The 20995-nt window shown below is 39.4% G+C and overlaps 1 protein-coding gene across 9 annotated transcripts in view; it reads right to left on the bottom strand.

Annotated features, from left to right (window-relative positions):
- rxraa (retinoid X receptor, alpha a) overlaps window positions 1-20995 on the bottom strand; it is a 156395-nt gene that overhangs the window by 12065 nt on the left and 123335 nt on the right. For 6 of the 9 annotated variants that reach the window (XR_010911453.1, XR_010911452.1, XM_067483499.1 and 3 more), the window contains 5 exons: window positions 19962-20009; window positions 17982-18132; window positions 14634-14813; window positions 7625-7809; window positions 955-1084 (listed from right to left, as the gene is read on the bottom strand). Coding sequence is in view for 7 of the 9 variants with exons in the window: in XM_067483499.1 (XP_067339600.1) it covers window positions 955-1084; window positions 7625-7809; window positions 14634-14813; window positions 17982-18132; window positions 19962-20009 (694 nt within the window). In the remaining 2 variants the exon portion in view is untranslated. The remainder of the gene's footprint in view (window positions 1-954; window positions 1085-7624; window positions 7810-14633; window positions 14814-17981; window positions 18133-19961; window positions 20010-20995) is intronic. The other 3 variants (XM_067483501.1, XM_067483502.1, XM_067483503.1) reach the window with 3 other exon arrangements.

Raw genomic sequence — 20995 nt, 5'->3', positions numbered from 1 at the left:
TTACATTCCCAAAGGGTCTAAAAGCAGACAGAGAGTCAGTACTGGAATCATTTCATCCACCAGATACTCTAAGCAGCCATAGGCTTTGTTAGTTCCTTGTAGCTTGTGGTAGCTGCCGTCGACGAATAAAATTCCTATTTTAGTCATTAAGACATTGAAGGGGTTTGTTGGGGTATATCTCCATAAGCTTTACATTGTTGGGCTGTCTCAATAAGTGCAGTACAAAGAATCTTACCACTGCCTGCACAATTGACATGTAACAATATTGTTCCTATCACCTTTTGTTCCAATAAAATCAAAGTAATAGGAATATTTACAGCCTGTATTTACTGCCTGTAGGCACTTTAAACTTCCACACCAGCTTACTGTTTATTGTGCTGCTATAGTGACATGTGCAAGAATGACTACTAAAAATATTAAATGTCAAATTTCAAATCATTTAACTGGAATGTTACAACTGAAAATATAATTTCTGACTTTTTTACACCGCAATAAAGTAATTATTATTACTTACAGGTAACTATTACAAAGGGGCCTGGTGGCCTAAAGGTAGAGCATTGGGTTGGGATGCATAAGGCAGCGGGTTTGATCCCACCCCACCAGGTGTGGCCCCACCCAGCCACCAAGGGGAATCTTGGTGCTGGTCCCAAAACCCCCAAAAAATGGGAGGGTTGCGACAGGAAGGGCATCCCGCAGAAAAACACATGCCAAATCAACGTGTGAAACATGTTCTGTGGTGGCGACCCCTGAAGGGACAAGCCGAAAGCGGTTGATCTTTTTATTGGTAAATATTACAATAATGTGATACAAGTAAAATATGGCTTAACACTGCTCACGGAAGGGTCGTTTTTTGAATGAAATCATTGTCACACTCATTCATTGCTGGTTGGTTGGTTCTTTTACACACAATATTTATATGGATTATAAGTTTGTATTAGCTTTATGAAGTCCTACCTGCTCGTAGAAGAATGACCTGGTCGTCCAGCGGCAGCTCAGAGAAGTGAGGGATCCTCTTGGCCCACTCCACTAGGGTGAAGAGCTGTTTGTCAGCCGCCTGACAGATATTTGTCACTGGGTCGTTGGGCTGCAAACACAAAAAGGCACAAATCTGAAAATGAAGACATTAAGTAGTGCACAAGCCATTTCCCTCCCCTGAAGTATGTTATTTTTGTTTCGGCCCTTTTCTTTTTCCTGTCATCGCAAATTCGCACTTGCACACACTCAAGCTAACATGAGTAGTAGGCTGTAAAGAGTAGCCTCTGCAAGAGGTGCAAGAAGGAAGACAAAACAAACAGTGATTCTGTCTCAGTTCATGGAGGAAATGCCTGCAGAGAGCTGCCTGTGAAAAGGAAACTTTGACCAAGCAGACTCTTTCTTTTGGGACCTTTTAGCTGACACACAAATCATCCCTTTGGACAGCTAGTGGAGCTCAAGTGGCCTCTCCTGTTGCTACTAAACATCACCACAGAACAAGCACTTAGCAGGCCAAACCAGGCAAAGGCTTGGTAAAGTAATAATTTATTCATTGATATGTTCTCACATTACTGTTAGTTATTATTGGATCCTCCTGGTTATGTGACTATGACATATAGTAAGAATGATATTTTTATTGAAAAACTCAGTAATTCATTTTTGTTCTTAATTTGGAAAAGACTCATTACTGTTGGACAAGGACAAGGACAAGCTTCAAAGTAGAATAAAAAGAAGAAATATAGATTAAATATTACAAACAAGCTGTCGTGGCCAAAATAGGAGCACTGAATAGTTCGTCCATGAAATAAAAGACTGAGGTGAATCAAGGAGAAAGCTACAATTCTTTATTGATTTCACTTCATCAGATCTACTTTAGCCTTGAGAAGAAGCACGCATAAAAGCTGGAAGAAAGGCCGAAGAAGGATCTTACGGATCTCAGATGTGAACATATTATTTTAATGCATGTTATGTAAGACGCAGTGCACATGCTTTTTAAAAGCCTCACACTCACTTTGGGCCCCAGTGTAATTTCAGATGTTGAGAACTCACGCCATAGCTGTGGATGCACGTCATCGGCCAACTTGAATGGTAGCAGACACAATTCACCACTGAAAAATGTAACTAAAATCCCTGTGCATAAAATGTACAATTTGTTTTTATTCGAACCAAAGAAACAATAAGATATAAATGGTGTTCAGCTGGCCAAAACTCTCAGATTGCATTTGTCTTCTCTACGCTTCCTGTTAAGTTTCTTGATGATCGTTTCTATGTGCATTTTATGCAACAGTCCAAAAACAAGGACTGTCTGTCCTTAACTGTCCCAAAACATCAGATTGAGAAGCATTGTTCTCTGACCCACAGGGAGTTTACACACAGTGGTGGAATATTAATGCAACACACAATATGACTAACTCACTAAAATGTAAATCCATCTGGGCAGGGGAGAAAAAAAATCCAAACAATCCTGTCAATCTCTTACGAGTACTTTACCATCATCCCAGGAGAACATACCCATCATATGCATGTGTGTAAACAAAGACTTTGTGCACATGCTTTTGTGCATAATTTTAAATCAAGTAAACATCCTTAAATTCTAAGTATCCCTGTGTGAACTCACACTCTTGACAAAAACAGTCGACAACTTCTCCCCAACTTCCTTCTTCAAATCCCACAGATCGATGCTAAAAGCTCGGAGGATCCCGACATCAACTGCAGCTCTCAAGAGAAGATTAGTTCAAGATGAAGGAGAAAACATCCCTCCACTCACATTCTCCTTTTTATAATACGCAGGCCAAAGACTATCTCATGCTCTCCTGCACGTTCCCTCCCTACGGTGTGAAACTCACACTGACTGCAGAGTATCACAGATATGCAGTTGAAATATGAAAAACTTAAACCAGACACAAAGCCCACACTGTTTTGAAAACTCAAAGAGGAAAAGGGGGGGTGGGGGCATTTTATGAATATTTCAGCATCTGATCTCCGTGGGAGACATGGACGATGGTGCAGCTGAGTGGGACAGTTTTCGTGAGTCGCGTTTCCTCTCAAAAACACAAACACATTTAGCTAATTCATTCCGAAGGGCAGTCTGAGCCAAAACAAAGAAAAAACACCCATGGGGAGTTTCAGAGTGGGCCACAGTTGAGCCTCTTCTCCTCCGAAGAATAAAAGTCCCAGGGTTCTCATTAAATGTGGTGAGCCTCATGAATGTTGTATGGCTATCTTAGCCATGTTTACCATGACCTGGTTTCTTTGCATCTGCCTGTGAAGGTGACGAGGTAGAGAGCATCACGTTACTGTACTTACTGTTTGATTCAGAGGATGTTATCAGGCCGCAACAGAGGAGCCCACTGTGACCAGTGAGGGGAGCTAAGGACAAACATGTTCCTTTGGAACACGATACAGACTTTGTCCTCATCATATACGTGTGCTAGGTAATAATAAGGAGAAAATGAAGAGAAGAAGCTGGGACACCAAATGAAAAAAACATCCACATGAGACGAAAAGTAAGAAAGGAATTTTAAGTTTGGCTTAACTGCAAGCAAATCAAAGGGTTTATAGCTTGGCACGCTCCACCGCCATGGTCGATCATCCTAGCAACTTAGAGAAATGCCAGGTTTGCATACTGTCCTATAAAATTTTCATCACTTTTGGAGGAGAGACGAAAGATTTGCCTTTCAATTTTTCATTATTCTGCTCAAACCCAACTAGACTATACTAGCGTGACAACAGAGAGAAAATTGGGTACTCATACAGATCAGTATGAAAATGAATTACTCAAGTGTCCCACTTTTTTTAACGGAAAAAAAGGAAAAAAAAAACTGTCCTTATATGTTGCAGTGGGTATGAATCACCAGCTACTTATCATCCAAATAACAGCAATGCTTCCTGCCTCAAGCACAAAAAAAAAAGAGATATGAAACTAAATTTTATATAAATGAATGCACAGGCAGAGACAGTAAAACAGGCATCCACAAAAACAAGCGCAGAATAGAGAAATTTAAAAGACATCAGACAGCAATGATGTCAAGAAACAACCTCAATATTAGTGAATGATGGCTCTTTCTCCTCTCCTCCTCCTCCTCAAGAGCAGATCTCTCCTTGTCTGACTGAAGGCACATTACTAATGCCTGTTTAACTCCTGTTCTAGGTCACCATGAGATAAACACACTTTATTCAGCTCGGCCTGACCCCGGCCATTAGACTGCGGCAGTGACCTATTCATGGTGTACACTCATGGCCTGAGTTCCCTGTGATTAATTATCACATGGGGCAGTGCCTCTCAATGGAGATCTCATAAAGGGCGGGTGGGGGGAGAGGGGCTCAGAGAGAAGGGGAGTCCTTGTGGAGCCTGCATGATGATACTCTGCCAACATCATGGGCTCCATTTCAGGGTCACTTCACCCAAATCGTTAAAATTAACACTTTCTAGGTTGCTTCTTATTGTTTCTGTTTAGGCCGATATCTTGATATCATATCCTGTCTTGCCTTTTCTCCAAATTTCCCAATGCAGACCACAGTAACAGACAAACTGTGCTGCTATCCACCTCCTTCTTCCTGGCAGCAATTTCACATAAGCAGGCATAACCAGCCAAAGTGGCTAGTGCAGACCAATTTATGCTTGGTGGAGCACATGTACCTGCACGATGGTAGATGAAAACCTTATCCTTGAGTCACCAGAACACAGTGTTGAGATCTCCGCTGCTATTTACAGTATAGCGGAGATGAACAGGGCTTTGTTGGTGATGCTTCAAGCATGCACAATGTACTTTATTAAAAAAGTACCCAGATTCATTGAGCTCTGCCCTTACTGAATCTTTTACCCACATTCTCTTTTTAGTTTCTTTTGTCCTCTCTATGTGCTGAAAAAAGAAATCAGTGGAATTCTTAAACATGTAAACATTTTAATGTAAAAACTGGAGTTAGTTTCGATAAGCACAGATGTTCGGCTCAGCTAGTGACAATGCATTCTGTCAACTGTGCACCTGAAGACATCAACAGGTTTGCCTTCAGGTGCACAGTGCATGCAAGCTATCAGCAATTTACTTTATTAATATTCACAGAATGAACAAGTAGACATAATATTTATTGAACACCATGTTTTAAAGCTCCTGTAGCTGCAGCACAACCCTCCTCGTGAATGCAACAAAAGGAATAATGAATGAGAACAGGGTTAATAAGAAGCTGGATTACAACATTCAGTGAAAGCCCTACAACCTACTACAACAGAATGTCCCTGACTTACGTTTATTTCTATTGTGACATGGAAGTGACTGCGTTTCTATTACTCTATGATAGACATACCGCATTACATATTTAGTTGCAAAAAAAGCTCGACATTTGTTTTTGGGTCTTATTTAATAAACACTATCAAACCTTGACTGCAGGTGGAAGTCAGAGGTTCAGAACTAGCTGAAGTTGCTTCATACATGAACCATAACAAAAACAAAGGAGGAACATAGTGTGTTTAGTAAATTTGGTATAAGTGAATATCACCCGGAATATTTTATTGGGTGTATATAGTTTTATATTAACATGTGTAAATGTTATTAGAAAATCCCATTTTCAAACTGATCTAAGTCAAAATATTTAATAAAGGTGTAAAATATACATTATTCAGTAAATTATGTTTCTTGTGTAATTACAACTTGCCAGAAATATTTTGCAGGTTCATAACATGATATGATTCAGATATGATTCCTATAAATACAAATAATCAGTAAAATTCCCTGGCTTGTACACAATATCAGTCCTCCTTTCATCTCTTCTGGAGTTCTTGAGAAAGCCTCCTCTTCTTGGTGGTTAGGCAGACAGCGGGCATCGAGGGACCCACCGTGGCTGAGCCCAAACACACTTGGTGCATTAGTGTGTTTGAGCTACCACTCGCTCCCCGGTGACTCCCCACTCCGTCTCCCTTCTCTAATGCCAGTGCTCATCTTCTAGCCCCCTCCCCCAAATTCACTCACATAACAGCCTTCACATTTCTACCTTCACTTCGCAAGACATTTCCCTCCCCTGAAGCAGATTAATACCAAAAGAAGCCCTCCCTCTCTCCTCCAGTCTTACTCTCAGGTCCTCCTGTCCCCCATTGCTCCTTTGGTAGGCTGCTGCGCAGCTCCTCTGTTTCCTGTGTTCCAGCAGAATTCCTGAGAAAGCTGAGGCTTTGTGGGATGCTTTCAGGAACAGTCTACCTGTTGCATTATTCATCACTCTTAGTCTCTGTGTAAAAGACAGCCCACAGAATCCAGCTGATACTGAGGGGATAGACGGGAAAACTCACAGCTGAAGGCGCTGCTATAAAGTGAACAGGTAAAGCTGTAGACCACAAGCAGCCGCCTCCAAAGGGACCAAAAATGGGAGGACAAACTTGCATCTGATATTCATTAACATCTCTACTAGCAGGCAGCAGGGTGTCAGTTTTACACTCTACAACAAAAACAAGTTGTTTTATTGCTATTTTTATTTAGTTCCTGTACAAAACAAAAAAAATAAAGAAAAAGAAAAAAAAGAAAAGGAAGCTTTTAAAACAGTTTTCATAAATCTACAGGCAAATATCCCGTAGTTTATATTTCTTCTCTTCGACTTCACAAATATTTAAAATGAATGTTGAAAAATGGGGGGACAGCTCCAGGAAGACTTTGGAAAGCAGAAAGTAAGAGCATGAGCCATGAGTTTAAAAAAATATTTTGCTAGGTTTTACTGGCAGTTGGACACGGTCACGGTTTGACTGACAGTGCTAAATACTATACTATAGATTAGTACTGACTGTAGTATTTATGGGCACATTTAAATATAACCTATAATATGCATTAAATAAATTGTGTTATATGTGCCACCACTAGCCCAATAAGACATTTTAGAGGCTTCCAAAAATAGGGAAATTCTCTAAGTACCTGCATGTATCCCAAAATGGCAGAAAAGATAGAAAGCAGCTTGTGGGCCTAATATTTCACTTCATTTCCATTTTCAATTTGACAGCTCATTAAAAGCCGTCTGCCACGTAAGCAATAACATAAAGTGATAATAAAGAAGATATTATAAATGTAAAAATTGTGTTTTAGTGTGAAATATATGTCACTTAGTACAGGCTTTAATTGAAACTGTGAAATGCTCATCTGTTGTTCAAGCTTGTTAGAAGTCAGGTTGAGTGCAGACTTTTTAAAGAGTAATTGAGAGAAGTGGTCAAGTTGTTGAACTACACTGTTTGAGTGTCTGATTTTAGGTATAAAATAAAGAACAGTAACACATACCCAGTGGTGGATGAAGTACTCAAAAACTGTACTTAAGTAAAAGTACAAATAAAGAAAAAAATAGTTTACTCTAGTAAAAGTATAAGTACTGGCTGAATTTATTTAGGTACAAGCGAGTAAGTACATAATTTATATTTTAGTTAAAGTATTCAAAGTAAAAGTGCTTGACTGTATTTTTCTCCCTCTTTCTTTTCTTTGGACCAGTGCTGCGTCATGTTTGGGGAGGGCAAAGTAATAATACGTACAATAACAAAGTACTTGTACTTCGTTGCTTTCTACGACTGCACACATGACTGTGTGTATGTGTGTGCTTTTCAGCAGGAGCAGTACTACAAATTGATGACTTGTTGCAGTTAGACACAGTGTGGTTTGCTGAAGAATGTAGAAAAACACCAACTCACCGAGTTGGATGGTGCACCAAGGTTGGTCTCAATGTAGGTCTCTGTTTTGGGTTCCACCGCCTGCTCTGCTTCCAGGATCTTCTCCACGGGCATGTCCTCGTTGGCGCAGCTGGTGGACTCCACCTCGTTCTCATTTCTGTCCTTGGCTCGCTGGCGCTCCTCCTGAACGGCTGCATGTAACAAAACTAGTTCCGGTCATTACTGCTGTTTATTGTTTTGTTTTGTTCTTTTGAAGTGATAAGTCAAGCGTCTGTAAGAGAAAGACTCTTACAGACACTTGTATGACCAAGGTTTTAATGGCTAAAAAAATCATGAACAAGTCAATTAACTTTAAAACTCTAAAGCTGCATTAACATTTTTTTATGTTTTTGGATTAAATCATTATTGACGTGAAAGCGGCATACATTCAGTGTGTTGGCATGCACTAACTCAGTTACAGTCAGCTTCCTGTAATACACTGATTTCTTACAGGATCTATGAAAAAGCAACCTGATGTTCCATTATCGGGGCGGGGGATTAGAAAAACCTGACTTCTCCAGTTAAGTTCACCAATTCTGTTCATGGTCACAGGGTTCAGGAGCCTATCACAGCTGTCTTTCTTCGAGAGGTGGGGTACACACTGGACAGGTTGCCAGTCTATGTCAGGGCCAACACATAGAGACATACACAGAGATACAGAACCATTCACACTCACATTTACAATTAACCTAACATGCATGTCTTTGGACTGTGGGATGAAACCTGTGGGAGTACCTGGAGGAAACTGATGCAACTGAAGCCCAGAGAACATGTAAACTCCACACAGAAAGAACACAGCTGGCAGTTAGATTCAAACTGGGGACCTTTTAGTTGCGAGGCAGCAGCACTAACCACTCCACCACTATGCTGCCTGCAACCAGGTTTCTAATCAGGCTTCAAACAATGAAATTGGGTGAGTGGACTGGCTGGATGAAAGAGGAGATTGTTACGTAGATGCTTCTTTATTTTTAAATCAACTCTGGCTAAATCTTAAACTAATACAGCTCTGGCGAATTCTAAATAAGTTGCCTACCACTGCATATTTTTTAGATGGAGACAGATGGTGCGGTAAAAATTAGCTCCGTTATGTCTGTCGGCCTCTTTCCCATGTTTTTTATAATAAGTCAGAAGTTGGAGAAAAAGCACATAGCTCATCAGCTGCACATATACATGGATTTTCCCTGCATAGCTTCATTTCAGTATAACCTGTATGTGGACTGGGACAATTGTGCAGAAACTTATTCCACAACTCTGGATGGTTTCACTTCAAACTTGCTGTTTTTGGTTTACAGCAAACTTACTGTTTGCTTTGGTGCTGTTGCCAGCAGGAAGAGGCAGCTGTTTTTAAGTTTTGATCAACCAAATGCAATAATTCAGTCCAGCACCAAACTGCAGATGTTACCAACTAACTGGTGAAGAGCATGAAATGATCATTTTGCACCTGAACACCTTAATATTTCAACCAAGAGGACTTATATTATCTATATCAATATTATTGTTAATTTGTTTACTGGTTTGCTAATATTAGTTATTGCTTAATAGCTAATATAGCTTTTGGCCCCTTAGTGGTCAGAATATTATTATTAAAGCTTTAATTCTGTTAAGTCTGTTGAAACACGTTTGGAAAAAAATGTTATAAGCACAACTTATAGGCACAGACTTGAAAACATCCTGATGTTAGCAGGTCAATTTATCTATTATTTTTCAACAGACAAAAAATAAGTCAGTCTTTCCGATTATACTACAATCAAGTGCTTTTTGTTCTAGAGCAACAGTCTATGTTACCTTATTCATGTTTGAGATAATGAAGAAAACTCATTTCCGTAAACATTCACAAGGGGAACAGCACTGGTAAATTATTTAATTATGTCTACAAAGAAATATAAATAATGCCAAATGATATGTGGAGATGAAACGCCTCGAAAAGCAAGATATATTTCTGTTATGCCGTGCAGATGTAGAATCTTCCCTTTGATGAATCGCTTACATTCCTGTTAATTTTTTGGCCGTCATTCACTTTTACACTTGAATGTACATACATGTGTGCGAGCTTGTGAGTGTGTGTTTACATGCATCACTGCCTGCTTCAGTGTGTCTTGGTAACACAGTGAATAGTTTATCACCCTGTACGTATTATGACAGCAAACATATCAAGCAGAGTTCATTCACCAGTAATTGCCATGATAGTGCAGATGGAATACATTTAGGACCTCAGAACTACATTATACACACTGTCCCAGCCTGAAAATGTTGAAAATTCCTCTCAGCATCCTTATTAAAGAGCTGTGTTTGCCATGTAGTACTGAATGACAGTCAGCTCATTTTATACACAAATCATTTATAGACATATTGTAGACAAATAATGTTCCCTGTCACTCCTTCAATCCTTCCAACAGTTTAAATAAAACAACTTAAACAAAAGTGAATGAAGACTTTGTTTGGTAGATTTTTTTTTTCCCATGTCTTGTTTAAAAGTGATTGAAGTAAAACCATGTTGGTTCTGTCATCTGATTGGCTTGGAGAGAAGACACAGAAAACGTTTGTGTGCTGAGCAGACACCAAGGCTCACTGTGGCTAAGGCAAGTCAAACCACACCTTTACCCTCAAGCAAGGATGGAAAAGAGGCATAAATGTGTGTTTGGTTTTGTTTTTTGGATTATTTTTTTTCCAAAGCCAGCAATTTACTCAATTCAAGTCACCGCAGAAAAATGTCCTGTGGCTTTTTAAAAGTTTTCTGCCGTGCACGGATTATTAAAACGTTTTCAAACCAATGCGTTGCATGATGAAGGAATTTTGAGAAAATCAACACCAGCATGCAAGGTTACATACACACCTGGAGAAGGATCCTGTCTCACACACACACACACACACACACACACACACACACACACACACACACACACACACACACACACACACACACACACACACACACAGTTTGCAGGATGATCTGTCTTCTTATGTTTCCCTTACTCTGGTTTCTATTCCAAGTCCTCAATCAGAGAGGCCATGGTCTTGTTGGGGGGAAAGGGAGGCAGAGAGGAGGAGAGGGAAAGGGGGCCCCACTTTAGAGGAACTGCTGTCTGGCGGCGGTGGAGGTCAGCCCAAGGGTAGAATACTTGTGTTGGAGTCAGGGAGAGGCGAGGAGGGCTGAAATCATGTTAGCTTTATTCCCCCCCTCCTCCCATCCTCTCCTGACTGGGAGAGCATAAATTCATTTAATCCTGTTTTTCTGTGGATTCGCTTAGCCTTTTGGGCTACTGTTGCCTTGTGTGGAGGGAGGCTTAGGCAGCACTGTGTGAGTGAGGTAAAACGCAGTAAATGATAATATCCTTGAAAGGAGTTAAGAGGCCAACAATGATATAAATAAAAGGAAGGAGAAAGGGAGGCCAAGTAAAGGTCAAGACAAATTGGCCTCACATAGAACACATAAAAAAAAAATAAAAATAAAAAAAGCAGAAAACATGGATTCGTCTTCTTGTTCAGTTAGCTTTAACCATGGAGCCTACATCCAACACACCTGGTTAACACCTGCAACAATCCCCAGCTTCACTGGCTATACCCTACATCACTCAGTGTAATGTATGCACTCTGCAATGTGTTTGTATTCTATAACCGTGGTGAGCAAAACGGTGGTGGCAGTGATTGATTTATTCGATGTGTGAAAGAGTGCAGCACGGCTGAGAGTGCTAATATTTTAACACCTCACAGAGTGTTAAAATTCACACCTTACTGCCTATTCTTGTTTTTTTCCCTCCCAACCCTACACACAGCTCATCTCTTTGTGGTTGTATCTGTCCTGCAATCTTTTCTTGAAAGTTCACCACTGCACTGGCCCACATTGAATTACAGGTGATATTTCCCAACTAAACATTTAAAATGCAGGGGTGAACTCAGGGACCAGAGAGCAGAAAAGTGCAACATCAAACAATGACAACCTCTTTCAAGAGTGATGGCACTCAAACGGTAGTGTCATTTCACTGACGGAACATGAAGTGGACGTGTTCAATGACCCAAACCATTAAAAGGGAATGTTTCTATATGTAGCCTAAAGTACAGTGCAGCTGGATGAATATGGCATTTATAAGCAAATGTTTTATACTTTATAGTTTTTCTTTAGCCTCTTTTTGAGGGTAGTACCAGAAATAATCCATTGGTGTCAAAAATATGCACCCGCACCTGCACAGTCCAGGTAAATCCCAATCCCTTCCATGCTCCATTCATATATTTCTTTACATAAATTAGAGCTTTGTCACCCTCAGCAACGTTTGGAGTGGCTACCAGCCTAAATGTCTTAAAGACACTTTCTTCTTAACTAATTTTCCACTTGCTTTAAATGGCTTTAGTTTAGGGTATAAATGTACATTAATGCTTTTAAACTTCCCTCGGTCTCCACTATGTAAAAATATTCCTCTGCTTCTAGCTGAAAAACTCCCCCAGATGACATCAGCGTGACGTCACAAGTTTTTCATCATTAGGAGTTCAGATTATGTCTTCTGGGTGAGCTCTGGAAAAGAAGGTTGACCAAGATTACAAACTCCATAGTATGAGAGACGAGATGGCATAATCTGAACTGAAGGTTCCTCCAAGTGATGTCATCTGGAGGCATTTTTAAGATAGAAGTAGATAAATATTTGGATGTATTGGAGCCAAAGGGAGGAAAGGAAGTTTAATGGTATTTATTTACATGTACTACCCAAACTAGAACCAAAAGAAGTAAATTCAAAATCAGTGAAGGCGTCCTTTAAAAGATGACTGTCTCTACTTCAGTTAGTTGATAGTTAAACATTAATTTAAACGCTAGATTTATATCATAACACTGGTAAAGCTCAGCAATGTGATAAAACATGCACAAAACAAATACAGCACATTATAATTTTGGTTGCTTTTGCAGTCTTTAGTAAGATTTTATCCAGGAAGGTTCACAGCTGAGCTTGCAACTATGCTTTCAATCACAAGTGAAGAAGCTCCACTGCTGAGAGCAACAGATTCAGTTTGTGACATTGATCGGGTTTGTTCAGCCGAACCTGAGGATTCTGAAGTAAACTCTGCAGTACAATCGCAATGCTGAAGATGAACACTGTCACAAAAAGGTGACACCAACATATTTTCTGTGATTAAATATTTCATTTAAAAGGGCCTAAGTACATATACTTAAGTGCTGTATTTACATTTACATTTGATTTCGTTTTACTTTTTACTATTTTCAACTATTTCATGCTTTGACTTCATACGTTTAGTCCACTAAATTTATTTGATGACCATAGATAGGTTTCAGAGTCTTTTCAGAAAACATTATTTATCCCTGTTGTAAAATTTACAAGCTGTCTAGCAGTCAACTCATTTAAATTATAATTAGTGGATTCAAAACATGATCAATCACCACCTGCCACTTTAAAACGATGAACACTGATTATAAAATGATATAAAGAATAAATAATAATTATAATGCAATAATATCATTCTGCACTTTTACGTTTGGTACCTCAAGCATTTTTCATCCACTTTTTGACATTTACTTAAGTAACATTTCAAATGCAGGACTATTTAGAGAGCTGTAAATGTAGAGTTGTTGTGAAAGCTGAAATATTTTAAGCTGAAATGGACTTCGAAATGACATTCATGCTTGTTAAAGCTGTGTAAATGTTACTGTGTTTTTTATAATCCACAGCCTGTACTGACAGAGGACTGGGTCCCATCTGGAAGCAGAATAATATGCGTTTGCACGAATGTTTGATTGTTGCATTAACAAATCCTTTAATGGTGAAATAAACCCATTACACAAAGCACATTAGTGTAAATGGCTAAACATGCAATGTTGTTTTGCCATGAAGCTATCCACAGGAGCATAAGTAAATAACAATGAGCTTCTGACCTGTCAGATGTGCTCTGGGTTCATTTTATGACTGCAGTTGTCGGGTTAAGTGCACTAGTATAGAAGCTAAAAATTACATGAAGCCTCTATGAATGTGTTTTAGTTGCCAACTTTATAAAAACCGAACTAAAAAGTATTTTACCAACTCTACATGAATACTTGATTAATGGCCTGCCCTGCACAACTGCTCAGTCAGTCTGTGGTTCACCATGTGGCTGATTAAATCCCTGTATCCATTTCAAAAGGGCAGGATCACTATGTGCATTCCATCAATAGCCTCTAATTTGAGGAATGTGGTGTTTTCACTATGTTGTGCAATTACAAGACATTACCCAATTGAAGTACTTTGGTTAAATGTGTGCCTTGAGTAGCATGCAAAATATGCACACAAACCAACTTCTGAATACAAGCCCACAATAAATATGCAGTTTTCACTTCCACATAACCTCCAAGTTTCTACAAATTATTAGGGGCACAAGAGCATGAACGCTATCATTTGGAGGATGCCACGGAAGCCGAAGCTCAGTGCTCCTTTGTTCCAATTTATTTCTCCAGTGAGCGCCCTCAGGACTACATGTACTGTACCTGTTCTCTCAAACTCCCAACTCTGTTCCCACTTTCAGCAATGTTGAGTTCCAGAGGCAGACACAAATTAATGCATTATTTCCAACAAAACATTCCCCAATGAATGGCTGCAATGCACAGCATGATGTGGCAGAAAAGGGCCAGAGCTGCACGTTTTTCACTATAAAATCATCAAGGTATGATGAGAAACGAGTAGCTTTGCTTCCAGGGACTATGCTCTTATAGTGTGAATGAATCTAGTAGTGACTACACTGGCATCTGCTCTATGTGTCATATTGGCAGTTTGTCAACAAATAAAACTTGAAAGATAAAGAAATTCTGCACTCTCATAAGAGAAACCAATGACATAAGCAAACATGATTTTTTTTTTCTGCAACTAAAAATGCCCAATATATTCATCTGCACTACACAGGCGCTTATTTTCTAAAACAGGGCCATTATCTGCGTCTTAATGTGAGCCTCTGTGCATTAGTACCGAGGGATTACGTGATTGATTAAGTGGGACTTTATCCTCAACGGTATGTGCTGTACCTTCTCTCTTCATGCCCATGGCTAAACACTTCTGGTAGCGACAGTACTGACAGCGATTCCTCTGCCGTTTATCGATGACACAGTCCTTGTTGTCACGGCAGGTGTAGGTCAGATCTTTGCGCACCGTCCTTTTGAAAAAGCCTTTGCAGCCCTCACAGCTGTATACCCCATAGTGTTTACCTGAGGGGAGAGAGAGTCAGAGGGGGTCTGTGTATTAGCAGCATAATCATGGACCACATTGCCACTTTATTAGCAATTATTCTCATTGAGATGTAAAGTTCAGAGCTGTAAACAAACAGTGTGATTTAACCACACATAATTCAACATAAAGGTACCACATAATGTAGTAAAAGAGCCATTAGGATGAAAGGCCTATTAAAACCAACTGTGTGTTGGCGGGTTACGCTGAGGTGGCTGAGGAAGAAAAGAGGGGCCTGCTGAAGGCAAGCTGCAGGGGGTCCTCATCATGTTTTCTTTCCTTTATTCCTAACAGCTCTTTTTCGTTATTTATGATGGTTGAAGTCCATTTGCATTCTCCAGTGTTGCTCAAACTGTTTCTTTGTTAGCTCTTTGCTGTTCGGACCACCAGGGAAGACAAATAAAGCCTCTGAGCACAGTTAAATGAAGCATGACTTGCTATTAAACATTGTTTTGATTTTCCCCCATGGGTCCACGTAGCACCGATGACGCAGAATGACACTAATCTAGTCCACGGAATTAGATATTCAGCTTCATCATGCAACTAAAGGCTTTTCATGGTTTTTCCCTGGAAAAAAACTTAAACACAGGGTTATTTGTTGGCTGGAGAAGAAAATAGTTAGATGACTTTGCAAAGATGACTGTTGTGTGCGTCATTAGCCTTGGGCTAACAGCTAGCCATGGATTAAAAAACTTTGTGCTTTGTAACAATGTCCAACAATTAATAATCAGAACCTAATAATGGTCTTATACTGTTATTTTCTCTAAAACCGCGTAGGGAATGTGAACTTCTAAAACACAAAACTGAAAGCCAGTACAGGTCATAAAAATGTAAGTTTGCTCTGTGGGAACATTTTGAAAGAGGATTAAACCTGAAACTGAAGAAAGAACAACATGTGCAGGCATGTACAGCTATATCAACATGAAAGTAGCATCAGAAGGTCTCAAATTTAGTGGCTTTATTCACACCTTCTAGCGCGGCCTGCCAAATGCTTCTTGCAGAAGGTGCTTATAGAAGTGTGTGCAACACTAGTGCCATTTTCTTTTGTGCCTCCTTCCAAAATACATCAATAATAAGATAACCAAGGCGTATATCAAGAGGAAAAACAGCAAACTATGAGTAAGTAGAACTCAGCACAGGTGCTGCATGAAATTTAGATGGTGGAGCTGTACACTGTGCTGCACAGCACACACGGATGAGACGGGGCCGTTTTCCAGTTCAACCCTTGAGACGTTGGTTTGCATCTCACACATAGTTTACTTAAGCAGGGAAAAGCATTAATTTGAATTTATGCATGAAACAAATGTCACTGTTTGCAGGCATGTATTTCATGTATCATAACAAAACCTTTAATACTGTCTAACGCATCTTTGTTTGAGGCAGTCAGTAGATTTGACAGTGGTTCATCATTTCATCAGATGATAATATATTTTGCATACAAATTTAATTTTGTCTCAGGTGCCATTATGCTGCTGCTTTCATGCTGTTTGCTTTTTCTCAGGAGTGGCTTCTTTCTGGCCTCCCTGCCATTTAACCAAGATTTGTGAGGAATTTCAGTGACTGTTGTCCTTCCAGGAAGGTCTCCCACTGCAAGAAGCGGCAGTATGAAGTTCTGCCAGAGCTGTCCGTGGGGTTGTTCTCTGACCAGAGTTCATCTTTGGATCTTCTTTGGAGGTTTCTAAGTGTGGTTAGAACACCATCTTCAGCAAGATGCTGGGTAGACCCACTTTTCATTTGGTGATGATGGAGTCTTGTTTATTTCCAGCTGTTGAGAACTTATTTTTATACCATTCCGCAAATCAATGGCTACCCATAATTTCCAAAATTATACATAAGGTTCTGTGAGCTTTGTGGTCAGGCTTTAAGCTGTGCACTTTTAGTCATCTCCAATCAATCTAACCTTACAAAAGAGTTTTGTTAATTTTAACGTACAGTCCAATCCAAAAGTAGCACAATGTTTGCTGTACAGTGCAGATTACTGGGTTTAATATCAGAAGATGATTATGGCACCAAACTTTAGAATTTCCTCTTTGATTTCCTGGTATTTACATCTATTATGTTACGTACTATAACATAGAATATAGCACATTTTGTGTTGAATCACCTGAGTTTTAGTGAGGAAAATCATTGGAAAAGGTTACTGACAGGGGCATATTTATACCCATGTGTGTCCTGTGATTGATTTTCCAACATTAACAAGCTCTAAATGACTACTCCTAATTTTAGCCTTGATTAATGAATCAACATAAAGACCAGAGAGCTGTCTATGGACCAAAACAAGCCATTTGGAATCTGAGAAAAGGGAAAAAACAATGAATTTTGGATGTGCTGAAAAATTAAAAATAAAGACTGGTTTATTGAGCTGAATACATAGAACAGATTACTCAATTAGAGCTGTGAAAAACTCACCAACAACTTCCATAAAGCGGGGGCCAAAGTATCACAATTCACCAATACAGAGGACTTCATGAGCAAATATTCGCAAGACAGGCAACATGTTAAAAATACAATAAGAATTAGGCTGAAATCTGGAAGAAACTCTGAGCTATAAACGTTATGGAACAAAGTTTTAGGAACTCATTAAACTCATTTGCTCACTTCAGTCATTTTCACTGATGCCATAGGCCAAAAACTATTAAGAACACATCAGCATACACCACTTTACCAGATGACATATTTCTTTATTCCGAACCCAATAGGCCTCGTAATAGGCCTTTTCAGATTCTCCATAATTCCACCTTAAATGCTGCATACACTTAGTTCAATAGTGTCAAATTGGAGCATACGGTACGACATTTGGTAAAAATAGTAAAATCTATTGCAAAAGTTTACATATTCAATGTTGTTTAATATATCAATCAATAAACACTAGAATATAAAAGCTGAAATTCTTATGTTTTGTCATTTATTCATCTTTTGATCCTAAAAACAAATGTCTTCAGTTTACAGCAAACACTAATTAAACATCCTTGTCATTCCAATACTCTTGAAGAGGCCTCTATAAGAGTATGTTGATAAACCATGTACTGACATTTTGGGTAACTGTGTACATTTCAGTTGATTCGGCATCAGTGTTTGTACTATGGCTTCTGTATGTACAGTGCAAATGGTCATGCAGTAGGTGTTCACACTCGTCTGATGTCACTCACCTGAGGAGCGGTCACCACAGATGGTGCATATGTGTTTGCTGAGGGACAGGACCGTGCCTGAGGGCTGGGCGGGAACTTTCATCACGCCATTGAGGCCCAGCGGGGGCTTAATGTCCTCTGTGCTGCTGACCGAGTTCATCGGAGAGTTCAGCTGGAACATCAACACACACAAACACACACGCCAACAGGTCACAAAGCAGGCCCTCTGAACTCAAAACCCGCAACACCATTACACAAGTCCATCACACAGTTAGGCCAGTTTGCTGTAGTTATAGCCGATGACATGAACTATTGAAGGAGGGCCAGATCTGTTCAAGAGAAATGGTTCATTACACATACACAATGGGATATTAAATCTGAGTGGAGTTATGTCATGCAGATTGTTCTGAACAATTTGTAAAACCCAGAAAGTTAAAAGCACATTCAAATTTCTGATCCCCAATACAGATGGTCAGCAGCCCTAGTAGCAGCTCCTTTTGCCCTCTTTCATTGCTCTCACTGTCTCTCTCCTCCCTCCTGTTCCCCTCTGTTTCAGATCTAAATCTGGCGCAGCAGGATCCTGCACCACTCCACCCCAGGAACTCTTTTATTCATGCTCTCAACAAGCCCCGCTGGCTCCCAAATGTTCAGCACTAACATAACTCCACTGCAAAATTTAACAGTACAGCAGAATAAAGAGACAGCATTTGTTTTAGCAGCAGTGCACTGCCAGCCTTAAGTTTTACTTCAATTGCTGCCTGCCTCCCTCTCAGAAAAAAAAAGAGCTTTGATAAAATTAATCTGAAAGTGAACTCCCTTTGCCTTATGCTAAAAGTGGAGGGCAATGGGAGACTAATTATTATAACAAGCTACATGCTGTTTTGAGGAGAGCTAAACGTTAGGGGGCAGGATATAAATTATCCTAAAACACTAAATGTACTGGATGGAACAGGCTAGCTACCCATTAGCACCATGCCATGAAAAAACTGGAAAAGAAAAGCAACCGTCAGCTAGACTGGTGTACTGATGGAGGAAAAAGTACAGTTTTATCTGTTTTACCAAAAATGTAATTTACCACACAATAAAGTGTGCAGAAAGTGAAGGTGACTGAATGCTTTCTGTATATGGAATATACACATGGATTCCTTCCAAACACACCCACAAATGAGGGATGATAGACAGAACAGAGATTTGAGAGTAGCCACATGGGCTTGTGTAGGCAGACATGTTCTCATTAAGTGACCACATATATTATGTGACATGTCTGACAGCACAAACACTTTTTTGGTCGGGGGGGGGGGGGGGGGGGGGGGGGGGGGGGGGGCTATAAATGTAGCTCATTCTGTGGCAAATTAAGTCCTGTCTCTCTCTGCACCGATGAAACAGAAGAGCTATTTTTCTCTTGTAGAGATGACAACAACATGATAGTCTCACATCACTGGTCATCCTCAGCTCTGTGTGTGTGTGTGTGTGTGTGTGTGTGTTAGAAAGATTGCCTTACAGCTAATAATTAATTTCTCCAATCCAGAGTACATAAAGTTAATCACAACTTCATGTAATATACGTTTGTTCATTATTTAAGGGCTGCATGAGTTGATTTTTTTAAAATTATATTTAATGCATTTAATTTTAAGTAATTGAATAGAGATACTTTAAAAGATTCCCTTTTTTTGTAATGGCATATAAGAAAAAAAAGCACAACAAACATGACTGTAACAGGACATATGGACAACAGCAAACAGCAGAAACCCAGTGGTACAAAGTACTTTAAGAAACATAATAAAAGTTGTCTTTGGTATCCTGGTGTGAAGGTACAGGCCCACCTGCTACAAGGGACTATGCAACAACAGTTACAGTATTTATCAAGCAAAATTGTGTATTCTCTATTTTCTGACTTTTTAAATAATAAATAATAAGGACTAGTGCAGTTAACAATTCATAGGACAGATATAAAATGTATTAAAAGATGAATTGTGATTCTACCCACAGTTGGTAACTTACATTTTTAATTCTTGGCATTAAAAAAACTTTGGTGGAAATGGCTGGAATCTGAAAACAACATGAAAAAGAAATGTAAAGCTCGGCTGAAGTTGAAAAGTTGGCGATCAATAAGAACAAAATGTAAAAAACTGCAAGGAAAGCAGAGCCTGTTTGGGACTTTGGTAAAGTTAAGGAGACACATTTAAAAACAGCTAACACTGTTGCAGCAGAATACACAGGGGGTCTCTGAAACCACCTGAAGAAGTGTTAAACTTCCATATGCAATAAAAGTCAAGCTACTGATTTCACACACTTATGTACACAATAAAGTGCTGTATATACAAATATACAGATCGTACCTGCATAAATGTACCAAAACACAAGCTTGAAAATGTACAGACTGAAACTATAATGCATGTGTAAAGTGCATGACATAATACACGCAGGCATGCACACAAGATATACACAGCATCTCATTTCGACTATGGAAACTTTTACACTCTAACATTTGATTCCTCTTAAATGGCTTCAAAGTTAGAAAAAAAATGTCAGCAATGACATGTACTTTTTTTGCTGGGAGCAACAGTGTATCATGGTTACATTTAAGTGAAATATATTCCAAACCATGGCGCTTAACCACCACATCAAATAGGAAATTCTAGATCCCTTCTGCATCATTTTACACAAATTTCCACAGAATTCAGCGTGACATATGTGGTGTCATGGAAACCTGACTAGGGGACTACACTAGAATTTTCAAAACTAAAGCTTATGTGAGTTTGAATGTTTGAATGATAGATCCAGTGGGGGCTTCGGTGAGTTGAAAAGGTTAAAGCCACCCCCCCCACTATGTGAAAATATTCAATTCACACCCTAACACTGACCCCTGGCCTGCTCTTTACACTCTGTTTACACAAATGCACACTTAATATAAAACAGAGAGCGAGAGACAAAAATAATCGTATATTACTATCCTGCAGAGTTGTCCTTGTCATATTTTATAAATAATGTCAAAAGGAAAACAAAATAATAAGCAAGTATCACTTGTGCGTTTT

The sequence above is a fragment of the Channa argus genome, chromosome 18 (assembly GCF_033026475.1).
Source record: "Channa argus isolate prfri chromosome 18, Channa argus male v1.0, whole genome shotgun sequence".
In the NCBI taxonomy this organism is placed as follows: Eukaryota; Metazoa; Chordata; class Actinopteri; order Anabantiformes; family Channidae; genus Channa; species Channa argus.
Note: the sequence above shows the minus strand (reverse complement) of the source record. Positions and strands in the feature narration are given on the sequence as shown.